This window comes from Prionailurus viverrinus, chromosome C1 (assembly GCF_022837055.1).
Source record: "Prionailurus viverrinus isolate Anna chromosome C1, UM_Priviv_1.0, whole genome shotgun sequence".
Taxonomy (NCBI): domain Eukaryota; kingdom Metazoa; phylum Chordata; class Mammalia; order Carnivora; family Felidae; genus Prionailurus; species Prionailurus viverrinus.
Genome location: NC_062568.1, coordinates 111624851 through 111645591, shown reverse-complemented (window position 1 = coordinate 111645591; position 20741 = coordinate 111624851). Strand labels below are relative to the sequence as shown.

At 41.4% G+C, this 20741-nt stretch overlaps 1 protein-coding gene and 1 pseudogene across 3 annotated transcripts in view; one reads left to right on the top strand and one right to left on the bottom strand.

Annotated features, from left to right (window-relative positions):
• The window catches only part of NOTCH2 (notch receptor 2), a 165751-nt gene that overhangs the window by 50498 nt on the left and 94512 nt on the right, over nucleotides 1–20741 (bottom strand). Inside the window, exons 6-11 of one of the 3 annotated variants that reach the window (XM_047869286.1) lie at nucleotides 9033–9266; nucleotides 7531–7686; nucleotides 6876–7064; nucleotides 5605–5718; nucleotides 4710–4823; nucleotides 2797–3030 (exon numbers count right to left, since the gene is read on the bottom strand). In XM_047869286.1, coding sequence (XP_047725242.1) covers nucleotides 2797–3030; nucleotides 4710–4823; nucleotides 5605–5718; nucleotides 6876–7064; nucleotides 7531–7686; nucleotides 9033–9266 — 1041 coding nt within the window. Of the gene's footprint in view, nucleotides 1–2796; nucleotides 3031–4709; nucleotides 4824–5604; nucleotides 5719–6875; nucleotides 7065–7530; nucleotides 7687–9032; nucleotides 9267–20741 lie in introns of those variants that run through there. The other 2 variants (XM_047869287.1, XM_047869289.1) reach the window with 2 other exon arrangements.
• LOC125171964 (ubiquitin-conjugating enzyme E2 D3-like) lies at nucleotides 17427–17783 on the top strand (annotated as a pseudogene).

The window sequence follows — 20741 nt, the reverse complement described above, 5'->3', positions numbered from 1 at the left end:
GGTGCAATTGTAGATATGGGTAACTAAACAGCAAGGATATAGCAATCATAATTTTTACTATCATCTTATAAAAATACTCATGATACTTTGTTATGTACTTAACATGAATTTAGTGATGTCTTATTTCCAACTCATAGAAAAACACTTTGGTAGTTTAAAAATTCTAAAACTAAAGCCCAGTAAAACTAGGCTTTAAACTAACAAAATTTCCATTGAAAGTTGTAAAATTTTTATTCACTCATATTTTGTATTAATATTTATTAATAATAATTACGTTAAAATTTATTGAGCCATTATTATGTGCAAGTACTCTGCCTCCCACTTCACATAAGTTTTCTTTAGTCTTCTCACTCAACTGGTACATCAAGTTGTAATACACCCACTGTATCGTGGACTTGCACAACTACGGCAGTACAGCCAGGATGTAAACCAGGCACTTTGGATTCTGTCCGCTTCACCACACCACACTGGTCACTCTGTGATGAACGAGGCCATGCTGCCTCACTAGCCACAAATGAGGCAAGAGTTTCCATACTCCTGGATACTTTTAGGAGATGTGTCTAGCCTTGACTGAAAACCCCCATTCACCTACAATCAACCATGGCAGGCCGCAGGAGGCTATATTTTATTTGAGTAGGACCAGACACCATGCCCAAGATGAGCCAATGTAATTTTCTCATTGGGACACTGGAATATGAACTGTGGGACTATATGAACTGTGGTCTATAAATTGCTCTGCTTCCTGATAATCTCTGCAAAGCTTTACCAATCAATTCTCACTTGGAATCTGTGAGATACTTCTGTGTGCTTTCACTAGATCTTTTGTCTATTCTGTAGTTATCGTTTGCTTGTTTGCTAAGGAATCCTTAAACTAGTCAGGTTGGTTTCTGTGACTTAGAACCTAAAGAAACTTACTTAAAACAGTTTCCCATCATAAGACCATGGGTGAAAGAAGCCTCAGAAGTGATTCTGGGTTATTTATCTCACTTTAAGTACCCAGTAATTGAGAAACCACAATTATAACTAGCACATGGTAAAGTACCCCTTCTGTTTATACTCATCCAAAATCTAACTTACCAACTTAGGACCATGTTATGAATGGGTTATGGATTCTCACTCTAGAACTCAAAAGTCTATTCAGAATGATTAATTAAAATAGACCCGTCCATCTAGGCCCATAGTACACGTCAGGTCTTTCTCCACCCATTATAGACCAAGATTTTTTTATAACGCCTACATCTCTTTGCTTTAATTCTCCCAACAGCCACAGGAAGGGATTTGGCAGTTTTCTGAGAGGTTTTGGGGCCTTCACTCTATGCTGCTTGCACACCACTCATATTTACTTCTTGCATTTCTCAGTGACAGCTACTTACACCTTGCCTTCTCTGTCCTCCCCAGGGAATACACCTGATACATCCTGGCATAATGATATAATCCCAGAGAAAACAAAGTGCTTGCCAACCCACCACTCACCCAGGTTTCTAGTATGTTTGTTATAATGGGAATGATAGCAAAGCCTAAAACAGCCCCACCATTCTAAAGGCGTCCATTCAATTGCTTGTAAATCTCTCAAATTTCTTTTCGTACTGCAATTTCTCATGTCTGGGGACCAGCCCGGAAGCAAATTGCTTTTGGAAGGCTTCACAAAGATCTATTCAGCCCTTTTAGTGAGTTATCTAAACGTGGGGAGGGGGAAGGCACTTTCAACTGTGAAGGCATGGGATGTTTTTCGTATGCTTGAGCAACTCAAAAAGGACTTTGTTTTCAAACTTGGCATGTATGAGGTCCTGGACGAAGACCAGGGCCTTTGACAAGTTTGAAGAAATGGATTTGGAAATAACAAAATAAAATGAGGGCAGTTAACCACCTCCCCCACCTTTGCCCCCTATGTAGGCCATTTTCCTTAAATCAAGAATGAGTTCTCAATAAATCACTCTCTTGTATTGGCAGGTTCCCTTCTAACAAAGGCACACACTAGTTAATCTTCCACTAATACATTTTCTTTGATCTGAGACATAGTACTTCTCTGTCCATTAACCACAGTTGTGACCATAATTATTCCTCAAATAAGTAAAACAGACTCCAGTGAGACCTGCGAAATGCTGCCGCCTGAGAAAATAACTCAACATTCCCCCAGCAAGGAGCAGCATGCCCTCCCAACTAACGAGCAGTCACTCAACCAGAGTCGGGGAAACAGCACTGAACTCGGGGGTGGGAAATGGTGGCTGTGCATTCTAATTTACAATGACTGGACCGTGCTGTGAAGTCTCTGCTCTCCCTGAGAATTCCCCCAAATGCCCAAGGTCCACCCGAAACACGGCAGAAGAGAAGTGTCACATTAAAGATACTGGACTCTGAAACAGAGAAAAACACAACTGGAAGGACAGGAGGGAGCGAGAGGGAAAAGGGCCAGCTTCATTACTCTGAGTGGGGTGGAAGTTCAAGGGAAAAGGACAATCAAATCAAGACACGAAGGCAAGAGGGTTTCCAATTTTAAATAATAATTTCGATTTTTTGAGGTGGGGTGTCTTCTTCTAATAAAACACACACACACACACACACACACACACACACACACACACACACACAGTCATCAGTTTTGCAAAACTATTATCTCTAATTTCTCCACTGACTAGAGACTGAGATGATTCTGGCTGAAGCTTTGGCTGTGCTTTTCAGAATCAGAACTGTTTTTTAGGTATCGAAGCATATGCCAAGAAAGTCTGAGATATCTGTGCAAATTGTTTTTGAGGAAGAGTGAAAACTCCAGAGGAGACATAAAGAGAGCGGGCTTACCTGACGTGCCTGGCTGGCAGTTGCACTGGTAGCCATTTACAAGGTCAATGCAGCGACCATCATTCAGGCAAGGGCTGCTGTAACATTCATCTATCTGGTCACTGCAGATGGCACCCATGTACCCCGGGTTGCAGATGCAGGTGTAGGAATCAATCCCATCCTGACACTGGCCATGGTGGCAAGGATCAGGGTCACAGTTGTCGATGTTCTCCTCGCACAACACACCAGTGAATCCTTGAAAGGAATTTTACCAAGAAGGCTTGAAAACCAAGGCAGACTCCACACCTGAATATAAGTGTGGCCACATCCACTATAGACCTCATGTCCTAACATTTCTACCGCAGGCAACGAGCAGCTGAAACAAACCATTTATAAGGCAATCCTAGAGAGTTGTGTTTAAAACAAAGTTTTTCAAATAAAATTTGTAGAATTCAAATACCTTTCTCAAAATGATCAGTGGGTTTCACTGCAGAGATACTTTAACTGCATCATCATTTCATACTGGGCTTCAGTGGGGACTAGCTCTCAATATTTTTCCATTATATTTTTACCTCTCTATCCCTTTCTTCCCAAACCCAACATACAGATACTGTATTAATGGTTACGTGTATCTTATCTTCCCAATTCTGACCTTAGTATACAGAGAACTTTTCTTTATCCCTCTTAAATGCTCCCAGAGTACTGTGCTTACATATATACTAAGTTTTTAGTAAGTACCTGTTAATTAAAATGAATGAAAGTTTATGAGCATTAAAAGAAAAAGGGAAAATAAGACTTCATTCAACTTTAAATCCCTTTTAAAGGATTTTAAAGAAAGGCGAGGGGTGGGGTGGGCTCTCTTCCTTTCAAACATGAGTTCAAGATTTTTAAACTCTCTCCAGAGGTTATTCTCCATGAGGATAATCTGGCCAGAGGAGGACAAAATCTGGAACTCCTCCAACCAAAGGCAACAGTTTGCAAAAAGAGAAAGAAGTGAACTGGTTCATCTGACGGGACCTAATCTAAGGAGGCCCAGTAAATGGTAATGTTCCAGTACTACTGAAACACTAATTCTCTATGTTTATTTTTGTGACTTAGTTTGCTTTTCTGTCATCAGAAAGAAATCATGCACATGATGTTTAAAATCCTTTAAGAATCAATCTTCCAAAATAAGAAACAGGTCTGGAATTATATTCATAACTTCTTTTTCCCTTAAGCGGTCACATAAAAAATAAATTGAGAAATCATCTTTTCTAATAATTTCTAGTCCTTCTCTATAATACTGGTCTGTGTAAAAGCAAATGTGTAATAAGGGACGTTTGACTTATTCAAATCCACTCCCAAATGAGAAATGTGGCCACAGATCAGAAATGCAGAATATGTGTAAACAGATTCTTTTTCACTGTAGTAGCAGAAGTCAGGAAAGAGGACCTAAACTTTCCCAGAGTTCTCTCTCCCATTCAGATAACACACCTGACTCTCAGGGGCTGGGCAGTCTTGTACTCGTAAAACCTCTGCGCTTGCACACAATGGCCCTTAGACTTCTGGGCCTTTGTTCAATCACTTGCCTCAAAAAACACAGAGACAGGTCTCCTGCTGAGAAGCCCTAGTGAAAAATAGCTTTCAGCTGGAATTCTTCCCTTTCCCAAAGGAGTAAGTCAAGCCAGCTGGAAACTCACCGCTGCCAAAATCTATCCCAGAAAGACCTGGACACCAAATGGAAATGTCCAAGCTAGGCCACTATTGTGGTGGAGAAGGAGGCAGGTGTTGTAGGAGGAAACCGTGAGAGAAGCAAAAACTATGCTGGAAGCAGCTCTCTCTAAACACAGAGCAGCTCATTAGTGGACTGGCCTGGTAGGGCAGCGAGTAGAGGACAGCCTCCTATTTTGTTCAGACAGACATATCAGGTGAACAGAAAGTGAGAACAATCTTACCTGTGGCACACTGGCATTCATAGCCATTTGGGTGATCAATACACTTTGCCCCATTCAGACACGGAGTACTGGAACAGTCATCAATATCAATCTGGCAAACTGGCCCAGTGAAACCTTAAAAGGGCAGAGTGATGACACGAGTCAAAGGATTCCCCTATGTCTATCCATCTAAGGTCTACAAAGGGCTTAAACCAGTGGCTCAGCAAACATAAAATTATTCTCCCCAGCAGGTAACTGGGATAACCGGGTGAAGCTCAGGGCATCAGAGACAACTGTGAGTGTCTCAACCTCTGTTTATTCCCAGTACAGATTTCACTTGCAGCTGAAGTAGGGACAGAATGGTTATACATGGAGCCCTCAAACAAGTGAGGGTAGCTTCAGAGGACTGGGACCTTCTCTCTGGAGAAATAACAAGGAGAGGCTATTGTCTGTGGCAGAAAATTTGGCATGTCTTCAACAGTAGCTTTGGGGGGCAAAAGGAGACACAGAGCATTCTTTGGAAAAAACTGACTTGTGTTGTCTGTTTCTGGACCTAGGGTGAAATATCTAACAATAAAAGTCTCACAGAGGGGCTTCAAGAATATGACCCATGGCGGGGGAAAATCCCTGAATAGCCTACAACTAAGGCTTCTGTGAGGTATGAACTTTCTGAAATATATACACAGACAGAGAGGTCATGGGCCATTCAGAATAGACTTGGACTTCTGGCCACAAAGGATTTGGATGATACACTAGCTGAAACAAACTCCCCGTTTCTGTACACACTCCGATTCCGAAGTGCTCACTTTAATGACTTCCTCATGTACAGCCCACACACATTCTCTCCTCCTCCCTTCCCTGTGGTCAGTCAGCTTTGTGCTTTCAAAGAAAACAGGGGCAGGTGGTGGGCACTTACCAGGCGGACACAGACACTGGAAGCGATTGACTTTATCTACACACTGACCATTGTTCACACAAGGGTTGCTCTGACATTCGTTTATCTCCAATTCACAATGCACACCTTTGAAACCTGAACAAATTAGACCACACAAGTGGCTTAGAAAGAAAGGCATATTCTAGCCAAGAAAGCACAAATTTGCAGATGACTACATCCTCTACGAGCATGAACATTTCTGCAGAAGGCAAAGCGGAGTCTCCCCTGATGGGAAATAGTCACTGCAAGTGTCAGTGAGATAGGAGCATACGGTGAGAAACGCACGTCACTGTGAAGAGGGAGAAAAGGTTACCTCCAAAGACACTGGTAAAATATAGCATGCCAGCAAAGACACTCCTACATTCTCTGACCAGGCCCTGCTTCACTTTCAGAGCAGTGCCAGGCCCATAGGGTCCCCAATCAATGTTCACACAGACCCGCTGACCTGGAGATCCTGTTGCTCTCAGGGTACAAGTCAAGGTCAGGAGGGCCTTCCAGTGCTAGACTGGCTAGCAGGCTTAATCAAGTAAAGCAGCCACTATCACATGTCATTTTTTCATTTTTTAAATTATTATTATTTTTTTTTAGAGAGAGAGAACACGAGTGGGGGAGAGGGGCAGAGGGGCAGGGGAAGACAGAATCTTAAGCAGGCTCCATGCTCAGCGTGGAGCCCGACAAGGGGCTTGATCCCACAATACTGGGATCAGTACTCAACTGACTGAGCCACCCAGGCGCCCCTCAAATGTCATTTTAAACTGGACTTACCTGTGCTCTCTGAGAATTCAAGAAATGGTTTCTGTAGAAGCATTCAAGAGTACAACTAACAATATGCACATTACTACGGATAAATAGCAAGTTCCTAAACAATTACGGGTAAAATAATTTTTATAAATGGAATAGTACGGTATTTATAATGTATCAAGAGATTAGGAAACCTTGCTATTTATAGGACTGTTATGGTAAATCCTTTGTTAAACCAAAGAATACTTGCATAAAAACAATCACTTCTGAATTTTTCTCTTACATGTAACTGATGTTGATATATGGACTTGTTTAATTTAGTGTCCATCACTCTAAGAATTCTAGCACTGCCTTACTCCTTAAGGGTCCCCTTGGCTAGCAACCCTGTCATTATTGGGAATTAAATGCTGACAGAGCTCATGGGATTGCCACCCTGTACTGAGTGCTCCGCCTAAGAGAACTGCAGGGCACTGTCTCTTGTCTAGATCCCACATACTGACGGGCCCATGTACCTGGCATGCACAGACACGTGAAGCCTCCAATCTTATCCAGACAGGTCGCATCGTTCTGGCAGGGGTCGGAATGGCACTCATTGATATCCAACTCACAACGAGGCCCTGTATAGCCCCTCAGACATTCACAGTGGAAGGCACCATCTGTATTCACACATTTTCCTGCATGCTCACAAGGATTGCTATTGGCTAGAAAACACAAGCACCAATTACTGGAATCAAAGTACTTTGATAGAATTTCCACAAATATGGATTGCAGAAGTGGATCTGACTCTGCATAATGACAGCATTAGGGCTAGGCCTTTAATAATCCGGTTCTCAATTTACTATTTTCTTCCTTAAAATACAAAGAAGAAAGGAAGAAGCCAAGGCAAGGCAAGACTAAAGCAATTTCAACTCTTGTGCATCTCTGTTCTTTTGCCCGAACTGTCACTTGGGTAGGGCTTCCTGTTAGGAATCAGGTACAGACTTCCCATTTACTCAGTTCTTAGAAGAGAATATATGTTTACATTGGGGGGTTATAAACAGTAAGCACGTAACAGGAGAGATCGGAGGTTTGGGTGTAACATGCTCCTAGAGTAAAATGTGCTTCTGTCTGAATGCTCACTGAGCTCGACAGACACCATGAGGCATAGGGAAGGTTCCGTGTACTTACCCATGGCACATTCATCCACATCTTCTGTGCAGTCAGCGCCTTTGTAGCCTTGGGGGCAGGTGCAAATATACTGCCCGTTCAGGGGGTTGGTATCACACAGTGCCCCCTTATGGCAAGGATTGCTGATGCATGCATCATCCAAATGACACAAGAGACCTGTCACACAGGGTGGGGCAAGGAGAACAAAGAAAAAATGTCCCTTACTTGAGGAAGAGTTTTCTCTTTCATGGAGTTGGGAAAATCTTATGCTCACTTCACCAAAGTCCAACATGGAGATTTAGAGGCAACTTCCCCTTTGCCTAATCCTACCTTAGGGACATGCTGCAGCCAGCAGCAAGCAAGGAGCCTCTGTGGACAACCCTCGTGCTCTGACCCTAAGCCCCCAGCGAGACCTCTCCTCAAGGGTACAGGCATCCTAGGCCATAAAGTGAGATGGTCAGAGGATGGTGACATGAAAATGGAGACAGCCTTCTGAGAGGGCTGCCAGATTAGCAAATAAAAATAGAGGATGTCCAGTTCAACTTGAATTTCAAATAAACAACAAATAATTTTTTGCTACATATTCCAAATACTGCATGTATCTTATATTTTATTATATTTTATTTAGCAACTACTTTCCTAAAATTATGCTTGCTACCTGACGATCATGGGGCCACCAGGATTTGACTAGCCTCAGAAGACAAAACAAAAACAAAAACAAAAAACAGCTGAACATCATAAGCCTACACTAGAGTAGCTTTTTAATAGTGTCAACATTCCTGGCTCAAGTGCCCCCAGGACTCTAAAGGTATTACTACGTCCCATGTTCCATGTAATTCACATGGGAACTGGATTTTCCAGTCTGCAATTAGCTTAAGAACAGGTAACTAATGCTTCGTCTACAAAGCTAGAGGTGGGGCCTTTCCAAAAGCCGAAATGAGAACATTTCAAAAGTGCTGGGTACAAAATTCTCAGTTAAGCTATCTTCTTCTGTCACATTCCTCCCTTCACTGCTATCTACCCCTAGGACTGGGAGCTGTTACCTTCAGAGACTAGAGCAACTAACTCTGCAGTTAGTAAAATTCTTCCCTTAGAGGAATATTTCCATAGACACTGAGAGTTGGAATGCGTTCAAATGTTTCTCTCCTCCCAACTCCTTCTGAGTAAAAGAGTTCTTCTCAAAATGAAGTTCCTAAATCCATTTCTTGGTAATTTGGTCTTAATTTCTGAGAAATTAACCTTAATTCCTGAGGTGCTTTTCAGCCTCAAATCTTAAGGAGGTCAACAGAAGTTCCCAAGGCAATAGTTACTAACTTTCATTTTAGGGGGATGAAAAACTGAGGTATGCAGATTTAAGATGAGAGCCAAAAGCCCTAAAGAAGACTACTTTCATAGCACTTGAGCTAGCAATTACACTTCCAGAATTAACACTTGACTAACATGTTCCTACAGATGCTCATTAAAAGATCCTGAATGCTCCCCGGCCCCTTCCGTGAACTCCAGTTCTGTCCTGCTGGCCTCACCTGCCTTTCCTTCAGGGCACATGCAAGAGAAGGAGGCCACGCGGTCAATGCACGTGGAGCCGGGAGTGCAGGAGGCAAAGGCGCAGTCATCGATGTTCTCACTGCAGTCGTCTCCACTCCAGCCATTGACACACACGCAGCCATAGCCCCCGTTGCGGTTGGTGCAGGTGCCTCCGTTCTGACAAGCGTTAGGTTGCAGCAGACACTCGTCTACATCCTCTGTGCAGAACTGTCCTTTGGGGGAAGAAAGTGCCTTTGATTAGGGCTCTGAAGTCCCAAATAATTAGTACCACACCAGCTCCCGCACATGCCTCATCCTCATGTGACCTGCCTGAAATTCAGGCAAGCGGAACTCACAGCGGACCAGGTCTTCATGTGAATTTTAGGGCTACCATAGACAATCCACATGATATCTATTCCAGACAAATAAAGAGGAATGGAAACTACCATTCCTAGAAATTCTGACATGAGAATTTAGCCAACCTATTAAAGAAAAAATTAGTCTTGCAGCATCCTTAACTCAGTTAAATCCCTGGGGCAATGAATATGTAAGTGAGAAGTGGGAAGAAGAGTATAGGAGAGGAGTGAAAAACAGGAGTGAATGATGAGAAGGAATCTACATGTCAAAATGTCAAGGCAGTTGTTCTATATCCTGATTGTATCAATGTCAACATCCTGGTTATGATACTGTACAACAGATTTGCATGATGATGTTATCATTCGGGGAGCCTTGGTAAACAATATAGGGTATCTCTCTGTATTAATTCTCATAACTGCATGTGAAACTATGATAATCTCAAAACGAAAAGTTTAATTAAGAAATAAAAGAAAGGATGAGAGAGGGTAGGCAGCAGAGATGAAGGACATGAAAAGCTTTGGTAAACTGTAGAGGTGAAAGGCAACACCAAGATGACGGACGAAATTGGAGCAAACTGTGCACAGCCTGTGGCACCCACCCTTCAAGGATGTGGATTTGTGGAATAAGATGCAGAAAACCGACCCAGTAATATAGAAGATGGGAAAAGGATTGGTTTGATCTGTCTGAAAAAGAGCAAACTGAAGGACAATATGCGAGACCACTTATGGATATAATGCAGGTCACTATAACAGCAAAGGATGGGGCCTATGACAAAAGCTCTCGGGCTCTGTGACAAGGAACAAAAGCATGTCTTCAGCTTACAAGCAAGGAATCTATGATTAACAAGCAATTTAGTGCCAGACCACATGGATTATGAAACAAATTGATGAATATCAGTTTAGACAGCTATCAAAGGGAACTCATGTTCAGATCATCTGAATTCTCCAAAACACAAGTGGCTGAAACTCAAAAAAAAAAAACAAAAACAAAAAACAACCCCTCAAGGTGTTATCTTTGTTAAAGAATTATATCTTTGTTAAAGAATTCGATGAATAATTTAAAAAGGCATGCTGGTGAAGAGGCCTCTCAATAAAAAAGCACATGATGTTTATACTCAGAAAATGCCAAGGCTATCCATAGTCCCTAGAATTCCTAACAGTAACTCAAATGGCTCTTTTCAGAAAGCCTTCAATGTGCCCAGCTGTGTAGCCATCACTGTTAACAGAAGTTAGTTGTATCTGATCTAACCTGACTGTCTATTCTTTACCCTACTCTAACCTGTACACTCATTATTACAGAACTACCATCTGAGGCGCGAGGGTGGCTCAGTCGGTTAAGCGACTGACTTCAGCTCAGGTCGTGATCTCATGGTTCGTGGGCCTGAGCCCTGTGTTGGGCTCTGTGCTAACAGCTCGGACCTAGAGCCTGCTTCGGATTCTTTGTCTCCCTCTCTCTCTGCCCCTCCCCTACTCCTACTCTGTCTCTCTCTCAAAAAAAAAAAAAAAAAAAAAAAAAAAAAAAAAAAACTAGCATTACTCTATTGCACTTACTTGATTCTACATCCATCTCCCATCACTTGGCTGTAAACAACCTCCCTCAGTTCAGGAATATTTTTTTGTATCCCTAGCTAAAATCTCACTGACTAGGATGGCAGGATGGGTGTGTGGGCATCTCTGGAACTCTGTGCTCATCACCCCCATTGTGTGTGCTTCTCCTCACCCCACTTCATCCATATAATTCTTGAAGGAGGCACCATACCTTTACACGATCATGACCTCCTAATCTAGCTGACTGACCCAGGATGGGCATCTGACACAAGCTGTTATCACTATGTCCCTTTTCTAAATTTTTGGACTAGGGACCCTTTGCCACATGGACCAAAAGGATAAAGTGGCTGGTCTACAAAGTGATAGGGGTGAATCAGAAGTGCACAGAAGAGAAAAACAGAATCATGGTGGCATTCAAGTTGTTGGTTCCAGTTGTTCCTGAAGCCCAAATGCTCAAATGAGAGATGGCCCTTTCAATAGGTTTTCCTAATTTCAGATGGGGATCTGTCAACTGCACCCCCCAGTATTAACTAATACGAACTGAGTGAGTGAGTCTGCATACACGCACCAGCAATCACTTCCCCCAGGGCACATGATGTCATTTATTGCAGAAAGCACAGGCAGAAATGCTGCATCAGAGTAAAGACAGACATGTAATTAGGATACAGGTGGGATTTAGAAATGAAAACATGACTAAGAAGTAGGTAAAGAGTTACTGTAACCTGGAAATCACTGAGAGTCTTGTCTCTTAAGCTAACTCAAATATCTAGGGTACCCTCAAACCAAACTTACGTGGTGAATCTGAGCAATTTGGATGTTCTTTTTCTTTTTGACTGGCTCTGTGATAGTTCTGAGTATAGGATACTGTGCGTTTAAAAATATCTCGTATGTATTTCTTACATAACATAATATTCAGACACTTAAATATTATAGTAAGACAGACTAGGTAAATAAAACAATGCTTGGAATGGATATTTGGCACCCCTGGGAAAGGAAACCAAGAGTCATTGTTTCTTTGAACCAGGCATTGTGCTGAGCTGTCACAAAATTTATCTCATTTAGAGTCAAGGAAATAGGCTCAGGTAAAATAACTGGTGTCAGGCAGGGAGAGCAGGGGAAGCAGGATTTAAACCAGAGCTGCCTACCTCTAAAACTCTTTTCTTTTTTTAATGTTTATTATTTATTTCTGAGAGAGAGACAGAGTGCAAGCAGGGAAGAGGCAGAGAGAGAGAGAGGGAGATGCAGAATCCGAAGCAGGCTCCAGGCTCCAAGCTGTCAGCACAGAGCCTGACATGGGGCTTGAACTCAGGAACCATGAGACCATGACCTGAGCCGAAGTCAGATGCTTAGTTGACTGAGCCACCCAGGCACCCCTAAAACTTTTAATGAAGATTTGAGGTGTGAGTCTGACCGTATCAAAACCGTCTTTGTGTGCCTCAGTTTCCCAAGTTCATGAAGGCACGAGGAAGTGAAGAGGGTGAAGAAGGATGGGAAGGACTCAAATCATTACTCACGTGATCAGTTTACTGGAAAAATTCAACACTCAAATTATTATCCAAAAATCAAATGTACTTTTAGGTACAGTTTGCTATTTTTTGAATGGGATTGTTGTTGAAGATTAGAACACCTGAGAACTGTATATCTGTTAGATAATGTTTGTCAGAGTAACCAAATCTAGAGAGCCAAAAGCACACTGGCTTATAAATTACTTTCTACAAAATGGGTCATTTTTCTCTAAGATTCAGGAACATTTCTCCAGAAAAACATTCCCTCTCAGACTCATTTCTGCCAGAATTTTTTTACTCTTCATTCCAATTCTACAAACCAGAATGAGGAAAATGGTAAGCTGGGAGGCCACTACAAGTGCTTGCTCCAAAATTCCCATTGGAATGCCTGCTAAGGTACTGCCCCTCCTTCAGGCCACCACTTCTTGGCACAGGAGGAAATCAATGCGGAAGCCTAAGAATAAGAAACATGGGGGTCAGAAAGGTCATAAACTAGTAAGTGAGAGCACTGCCATTCAAATCCAGATCAGTCTGGCTCCAAATCTACTGCCCTTCTCACTACAGCAAAGTTTCCAGCCTTGCTTTCAATCAACAAGATCTGCAGGCTAGATCTCTGATCCTAGGATCATAAAGCACGCTGAGAAGGCAGGAAGCATGTGATAATTAAAGAACACCCTTGGTACAGATGAGAATAAAGGCGGAAAGTCACTGAATATTGAAATAGGAAGAGTTTATGGTGGTCATCTGGAGGGGTTGGTGCATGGTCTGAGGTCATTTGGCTCTCCCCACTACTCCATGGCAAGAAAGCATTAACCTGAGCTGGAGGCAGAAGGCTTACTGAGGGTGGTAGGACTAGGTCCTGAAGACATCAAAATGACTGAAGGGTATTCCTTGGCTGGGGTTTAAAAAGAGGAAAGGTTGGAGATCATTTAAGGCTTTGAATTCTAGTATGAATTCTGAATGTGATACAACAAGCAAGGGGGAGTTATTATAGGCTCACACATGGGGAAAGACATGATCAAAACTGCATTTGAAGATTAGTCTAGAATATAGAAGGGACTAAAACAAATGGCTCTCTGTTAGTAGGGAGAGAAGGAGACAGAACTAAGTTATGAGCTACCCAGCATACAAACGCATCTGGTGAAAAGGGAGAGCTATGTTGTATCCATGCCCTACCAAGCTACTAAATGTTCCACTCAAACAAGTCTCAGCATGGATATCATCTGTGTCAACACACACACTTGGCTGGTGACTCCCAAAATACGTTGTACAAAGCTCTGTTAGGCAAGTTTTTGAGGGCATCAATTATCCCTCTTAGTAATTTCCACCTGCCAGATATTGCAAGCTACTGCTATTTAATGTTGAGGCTAAGGAACTGGGCTACTAGGCCCTTCCCATTTCCCAACAGCAAAAGAGAAAAGAAGTAACTTGTTATTAGCAACTACCTTCTCTACTGCCACCATGAGTCTCGGCTAACTTGGTATGAAATGTCACAGTACCAAATCCTCGGCTGATACCTTAAACACTTAGGGCCACCCGTAGCTCCTGATAATTTTCTGGCTGATCACTTTTGCCTCTTAAATATATCTCAAATCTACACCTTCCCTTGCTATATTTTACTCCAGACACAATGACTTACTGTTGGCTCAAACATTAAGTTCTTTCTTACCTCAGAACCTCTGCATATCCTGTTCTCACCACCTCAAAATATTCTTCTCCCTCTTATTTATATGGCTAGTAACTTCCCATTCTTTGACTTCTCTTATAACTTAACTAGATATCCAAATTCACATCTTCCCAATTTTCTCCATATGCATCTATTTAATTCACTCTATCCTGCCACCATCAAAAGTTGAACTTTTGGATTTATTTATTCTTTACAGAATAAATACATATATTTATCCTTTACAGAATACATATATTTATCCTTTACAGAATACATACATATATTTATTCTTTACAGAATAAATCATATATTTAGTTATTCTTTTCTCTGCCCCTATTAGACTATATGCTCCTTGAGGACAGGAACTGTGGCTGCCATTCACCTCAGTTTATGTATCTGGCACTTTACCAGGCACTGGGTAAAACAGACCTTAGACTTCAGATTTAATGTAATGTGCTCATTTTACGCACGGGGAAACTAGGGCCAGAAAGGTGCGGTGACTTGTCCACATTTGCACAACGAGTTGGAGGAATGTTAGAAATAGACAAAATTAAAAAATGGAAATCATCAAGTGCTGAAAAGGAAGTTGGGGGTGTGAGGTCATAGCAGATCAAGTTAGTCGTCTGAATAAGGAAGGGGACTCTGAGCTGGCTGTTGAGAGACAGAGCAAGATTGAGAAACACAGGGGAAAAGCGAGGCACTTCAGTAGTGCTACTAAGGAAGACAATACTAAAAACCCACCATCAGAAAATATGTCCGCTGCATTAGTTTTGTTGGAGTAGGTCTCCTTCATGTCGATCGTTTCTTACTGCCTCATCCTATGGTCTTAAAATCAACGGATGAATGAGTTAGATTGTGGGCACAGCCTCTGGAAGTTAATATAAGAGAGTGAACCCAAGAGGGCTGTACTGAAATGGAAACCATGACTGAGGCTTCATCAGCATCAAGCTCTAGCCCAGTGAGCCAGGACCTCTAAACAGACACCACTTATGAGTTGCAACACACTGGGATACAAACAGCTCATTATGGCTCTTTCAAGGTACCACAAACAAACCACCAATCTGACTTGGAGTTACAAGTGACTGTGAAGTGAGAGGAAAGGAAAAACAGAAAAGAAATGATCACTGACCCTTAGCACTTCAGGATAAAGTCCTTTCCCTGCCTAGTCATCTCTCAACTGTGAAGTGTGTGGGAAAAACTTTTATCACATCAGTGGCCCTGTTAAGGGTCAACTCTCATTGCAACAACAATCAGCACATGAAGAATAATATAAAAAATGAGTTTGGCAGGCCCTTGCTCTGGCCCTGCTACCTCCTCTGTTGTGGTTAAATCAAGAGAATTCAGTCTCCAGTATCTCCTTCCAGCCAACGATCACCCAAGCTCCTAAGTGTGGAGGTTCCATCTTTCCATATCATAGCAGAGCACACCCATAACCTTGTCCTACAGAAACTTCTCTATGCACAGATGCTCTATTCCACTGCAGAAGTGTAAGATCAGAGGATAAGCTTGACTGTCCTAGTCCTGGCTGGGTCTAGAGCTGGTTGAAACATTCTGTATAAACTCTGGAATCTACAGGTTCTGCCTAATGAGAAAACATGTGCACTAATGCACAAACACATGAATGTGTATAAGAGGCCTGGGGGTATGCAAGTGGCTAAGGGGATAATGTGGGAGGAGGGGATATACATACAGATAAATGCAAGAATCTCAGTGAATGTTGCCCCAATCCTAGACACCATCAGCTTTTCTAGGACTCCTCAAAAGCCTGGTTTCCCTGTATCCTGACCAATACATTTCCTAAAGAATCACCAGAATGATCTCAATGTGTACAATGGATTGTACTATTTGCCTGATCAAATCCTTTGATGACAAAGGGTTTGATGACTTCATTATAGTTAGGATGAAATTCTAAATGCTATCCATTTTTTCTGCCAATCTTTCTAGTCTCTCCTTTGGAAACACCACTAGCTCTAGCCACTCTGGCTTTTTTCCATTTCTCAAAATGATCAGTCTTTCCTCAGGGTCTTTGCACATGGTGTTCCCCATGTCTGGAACACTCTCATCTCTACCTTTCCCAGACTAATTCTTACTCACTGTCCATAGCTAAAATGTCACCTGCTCAAAAAGACATTACAGGGCTACCCCCAAATCAACTAGTTCTGCCTGTTAATATGCTCTCCTAATAACCCCTGCTTTTTGTGAAAGCATTTATTACAGTTCAAAATTTTATAGTTAAGTATATGATTTATGTCTGTGTTCCTCACTAGACTATAAGTTCCCTGAAGAAATGGGTGGTAGCTATTAACTTCATCAGTGAATCCCCATCACTTAGCATAGTGGCCAGCTAATAATACTTCTTGAGAAGTATTCAAAAGTATTTGTTAAGCAAAAGTTTATCTGGACCTGTCTTATTTTACTTAGGTAATTCTAATGCCAAAATAATAACCATCTTTCCAATCATCTCCCTTGCACCTTTATTCATACTCCCAAAGTTTCCATTACCCTGTACTGACATTAACCAGTCAATACCCAAGCTTCTCATTCTATCACCTCCTTATTTGCTGAACTCCATCCCATTTATGACACACCCAATTCATCTTGCCTTTTGATCCTAATCCTTCAACTGTCTCAAAAGTAATTCTACACTATGGCAGATACCTTCCCTCTTCAACTGAAACCTAAGATTTCCCTAAAGACTATACCCCAGTCAGCCCTCTTCAGTAGATGCCCCCCCCTCCTCTTCTAATTACCTCCATCTGCATGAAGGTAAGTAGACAAAGAATCCATGTTTTACTTATTCCTTAATGCTGCTACTGACTTCAAATAGTAAAAATATATTTATTAAGTAATTTTTAGGTACCAGATTCTGTGATACATACTTATATTGTTGTCAAATGTAATCTTCTCATACAATTAGGCTGGTTTCACAGATGTAGTACAGACCTGGTCTACACCAAAGAAAAATACTAAAGTATCTCAGGAAGTAGGGAGAAGAGGTTCTGACAGAACCCAGTAACAGCCCTGAATTTGGAAAGATAAGGTTGGGCCAACAAAAACTGAAATTTTTAATGTTCTTGTTCATTCATTCATTCATTCAATAAATGCATATATACCATGTGCCAGGCCCTGACCCTATATACACTGAGGTTATACTGGTAAACAAAACAGTTGGGGCTTCTACCCTGCAAATAGGGGTTTTACAACCAAACACAATTATAATAGAGAGTGCTAAATGTTCTAACGGATAGAGGTTGCCTTGGGGGCATAAAGTAGGAGAATAGAGAAGAACTATGTTTTGAAGGTCCAGTTGGGGATAGTATGTTCCATTGGCAAGCTACAATCGTGGGACTTAATGACAGCCCATGTCAAAGCAGTGTAATGTTTTTTGACATTCTATTTTCCTACAAACTACCCCTTCGAACCACCTAAGTAAGGTTGCATCTACAACAAGAATTTATATCTAAATATTAACAGCAATGGCAGTAGTTTTCTTGGTATTTGAAGATCAGTGATCTCCTGCTTTAACTATTTCTAAAGTTCTTTTACCCATTTGTTCACTGCTTTGTGACCCAAACCCAGATGACCCTAGCTCCAGAGACTACATGGATCTATAAAACAAACAGAGATAAGTACAACAGAATATCTCGGGAATAAACTCAGAAGTATGCCATGTGATGCTACCTTAAGGTCACACTTGCAATACAGTTGAATAAACTTTAAATTGTGTTAACAGGAAAGAAACAGATTTTATATGTTAACCGGGTTGTGAGTGTGAATGTGTGTGGAAGCGTGTGTAGAAAGAGGGTAGAGTGGGGAGTATTTCAGGCAGAAGTAAGTGTATGTATATGGGTCTGAATAGAAGAGAAAGCATGCCTCATTTGAGTGAATGAAAAAAAAGTCAGTGTGGTTCACTTACAAGGCATGGATCAGGCGAGGTATGGCTGGAGAGGGAGCTACATACAGAGCCTTGGAGCTCTATCCAAAGACAAGGAGGACCCACTGAAGCATTTTAAGCAAAGAAACAACACGATCCAATTTGTGTTTCAGAAAGCCCACTCTGCTGCTGTGAGGAGAATGGACTGAACTCCACCTCACCCCTCCAGGTCAATAGCAATTTAAAGCACCGGGGAGTCCTGGGGTTCCTGTGGCCGCTATAGCAACGAGAGAGTCTGCAGTGCATCTGGGGCAAATTCCGGATGCAGCAGCACCAAAGAGCACCCAGGGTTAGCCCCTGTATGGAGAGCAATCGATGCTGTGCCAATGCTGGATGTTCAGAAAGCTGACCCCTGGCACAAAGGCTTCTCCACACAAGAAGAGGAGAATGGTGCCAAGCTTCAGTCCCCCTGCTAGGAGGCCCACACTCCAGCTCTCTCACCACCTTCTTGGGTTGCTGGGCTGTTAAACCAGTTTACATAAAGAGCCCCTCACCTCACTGCAGCAGGGCTTCCAAAGAGAATCAACCAACTCTATGGGCAGCAGTGACTGTGAGCAGAATGACTAAAACGGAAAAAACCAACATGGGGCCTATTGAAACATTCTGCAATCCGAAAGACGGAGAATGTAAATGTAGAGGAAGATGCACACTTGTGAAAAAGTTCACTTCCAGAAATTAATACATCTTAGAAAGAGTTGGCTCTACATTCTCAATAAATGTAGACAAATGTAGATTTTAAAAAGAGATGAAAAATAATACAGGACACTGGACTCTGATGAAGAAGGACAGGCTGAGAAAAAGGGAGAAATAGAGAAGACCTAGATACAACAAGTTAATATTGTAAGAATATAAAAATGCAATTCAAATAAATATCACAGTTGGAAGCTATGAAGGACAAACTGACAATGAAGAAAAATAATTAATGTTTGAAGGAAATGCTTAAGAAGCGCTCATAAAATGCGCTTCTTAAAATTGCTATGGACAGAAAATTAAAATATCAAGAGAGAAGATCATAGCTACGAGAAAGAATGAAGACCTAATTAAAGATAATAGAAGACACAATACAAATGGAAAAAAAAATGAAAAAGATAATCTTTTCTGAGGGGAGAATACCCTTAAGTCTGCAGATCCAAAGGGCAAAAGTACTAGGAGAAAAAATAATAGGGGTATATCTAGACCCATGCTGGTTAAAGATTTTATTTTAAAGGGAAAGGGGGGGTGGAGAGAGAATGACTTGTCTGACATTGGACATCCCTATAATGTTCGCAAAACGCAAAGGAACAATGTCTAGGAACCTGTTAAGATTGATTTGTGACCCAAGAATTCAACATCTAGAATACATGCCATTTGTGTATGAAGGCAACTAAATCAAAAGGTATTTTTCAAATATCTAAGAGCTCTGAAGACATGCCAACATGCAACATTTGGAAAAAATTACTCAAAGATGTATTCATTTGACTGAAAAAATAAACCAAAATAAAGAATCCAGGAATGAAAAGGCTGTTACATAAATGTACTGGTAGTTAACAAAAAACAAGTTACATATAAAATTAAGTCTAAAATATTATAGATTATAAAACAATGTAAATATCAAGAATAATTTTAAAAGAAAATGTATAAGTTATTTTTCCTTCCCTTCCCCTATGATTAGCTGTTGTTTCTCAAATTCCATATGAGTGAAATCATATATCTGTTTCTCTGCCTTTAGCATAATAATACACTCTAGCTCCACCGACATTGTTGCAAATGGCAAGATTTCATTCTTTTTCATTGCCAAGTAGTATTCCATTGTATGTATATGTGTGTGTGTGTGTGTGTGTGTGTGTGTGTGTATCTGTGTGTGTATGTATATATATACACACATACACATACACACACACACACACACACACACACACACACACACAACATCTTTATCCATTCATCAGTTGATAGACATTTGGGCTCTTTCCATAATTTGGCTATTGTTGATAGTGCTGCTATAAACTTTGGGGTGCACGTGCCCCTTCAAATCAGCATTTTTGTATCCTCTGGATAAATTCCTAGTAGTGAAATTGCTGGGCCATAGGGTAGTTCTATTTTTAATTGAAGAAAAAATAAGATAAAAACAGGGAAGGAAGCAAACCATAAGAGACTCTTAAATACCGAGGACAAACTGAGGGTTGCAGGAGGTGAGGTAAGTGGGGGGATGAGTTAAATGGGTGGTGGACATTAAGGAAGGCACTTTCTGGGATGAGCACTGGGTGTCATATGTAAGAGATGAATCACTGGGTTCTACTCCTGAAGCCAAGACTATACTATATGTTAACTAATTTGAGTTTAAATAAAAAAAGGCATAAGATTTTAAAATTCAACAGCAATACTATGGTATGAATTGAAAAAAATTTTTCTAATGTTTATTTATTTTTGAGAGAGAGAGACACACACAGAGCTTGAGCAGGGGAGGGGCAGAGAGAGAGGGAGACACAGAATCTGAAGCAGACTCCAGGCTCTGAGCTGTCAGCACAGAGCCTGACTCGGACCTCGAACTCACGAACCGTGAGATCATGACCTGAGCGGAAGTTGGACGCTCAACCAACTGAGCCACCCAGGCACCCCTAGTATGAATTTTTAAATCCCAGATCATATAAACAAAATCTGGAGAATGAAAAAAAGATATAATAAAACTAAAAGTATGCTTACTCCTCATCTTACAGAAG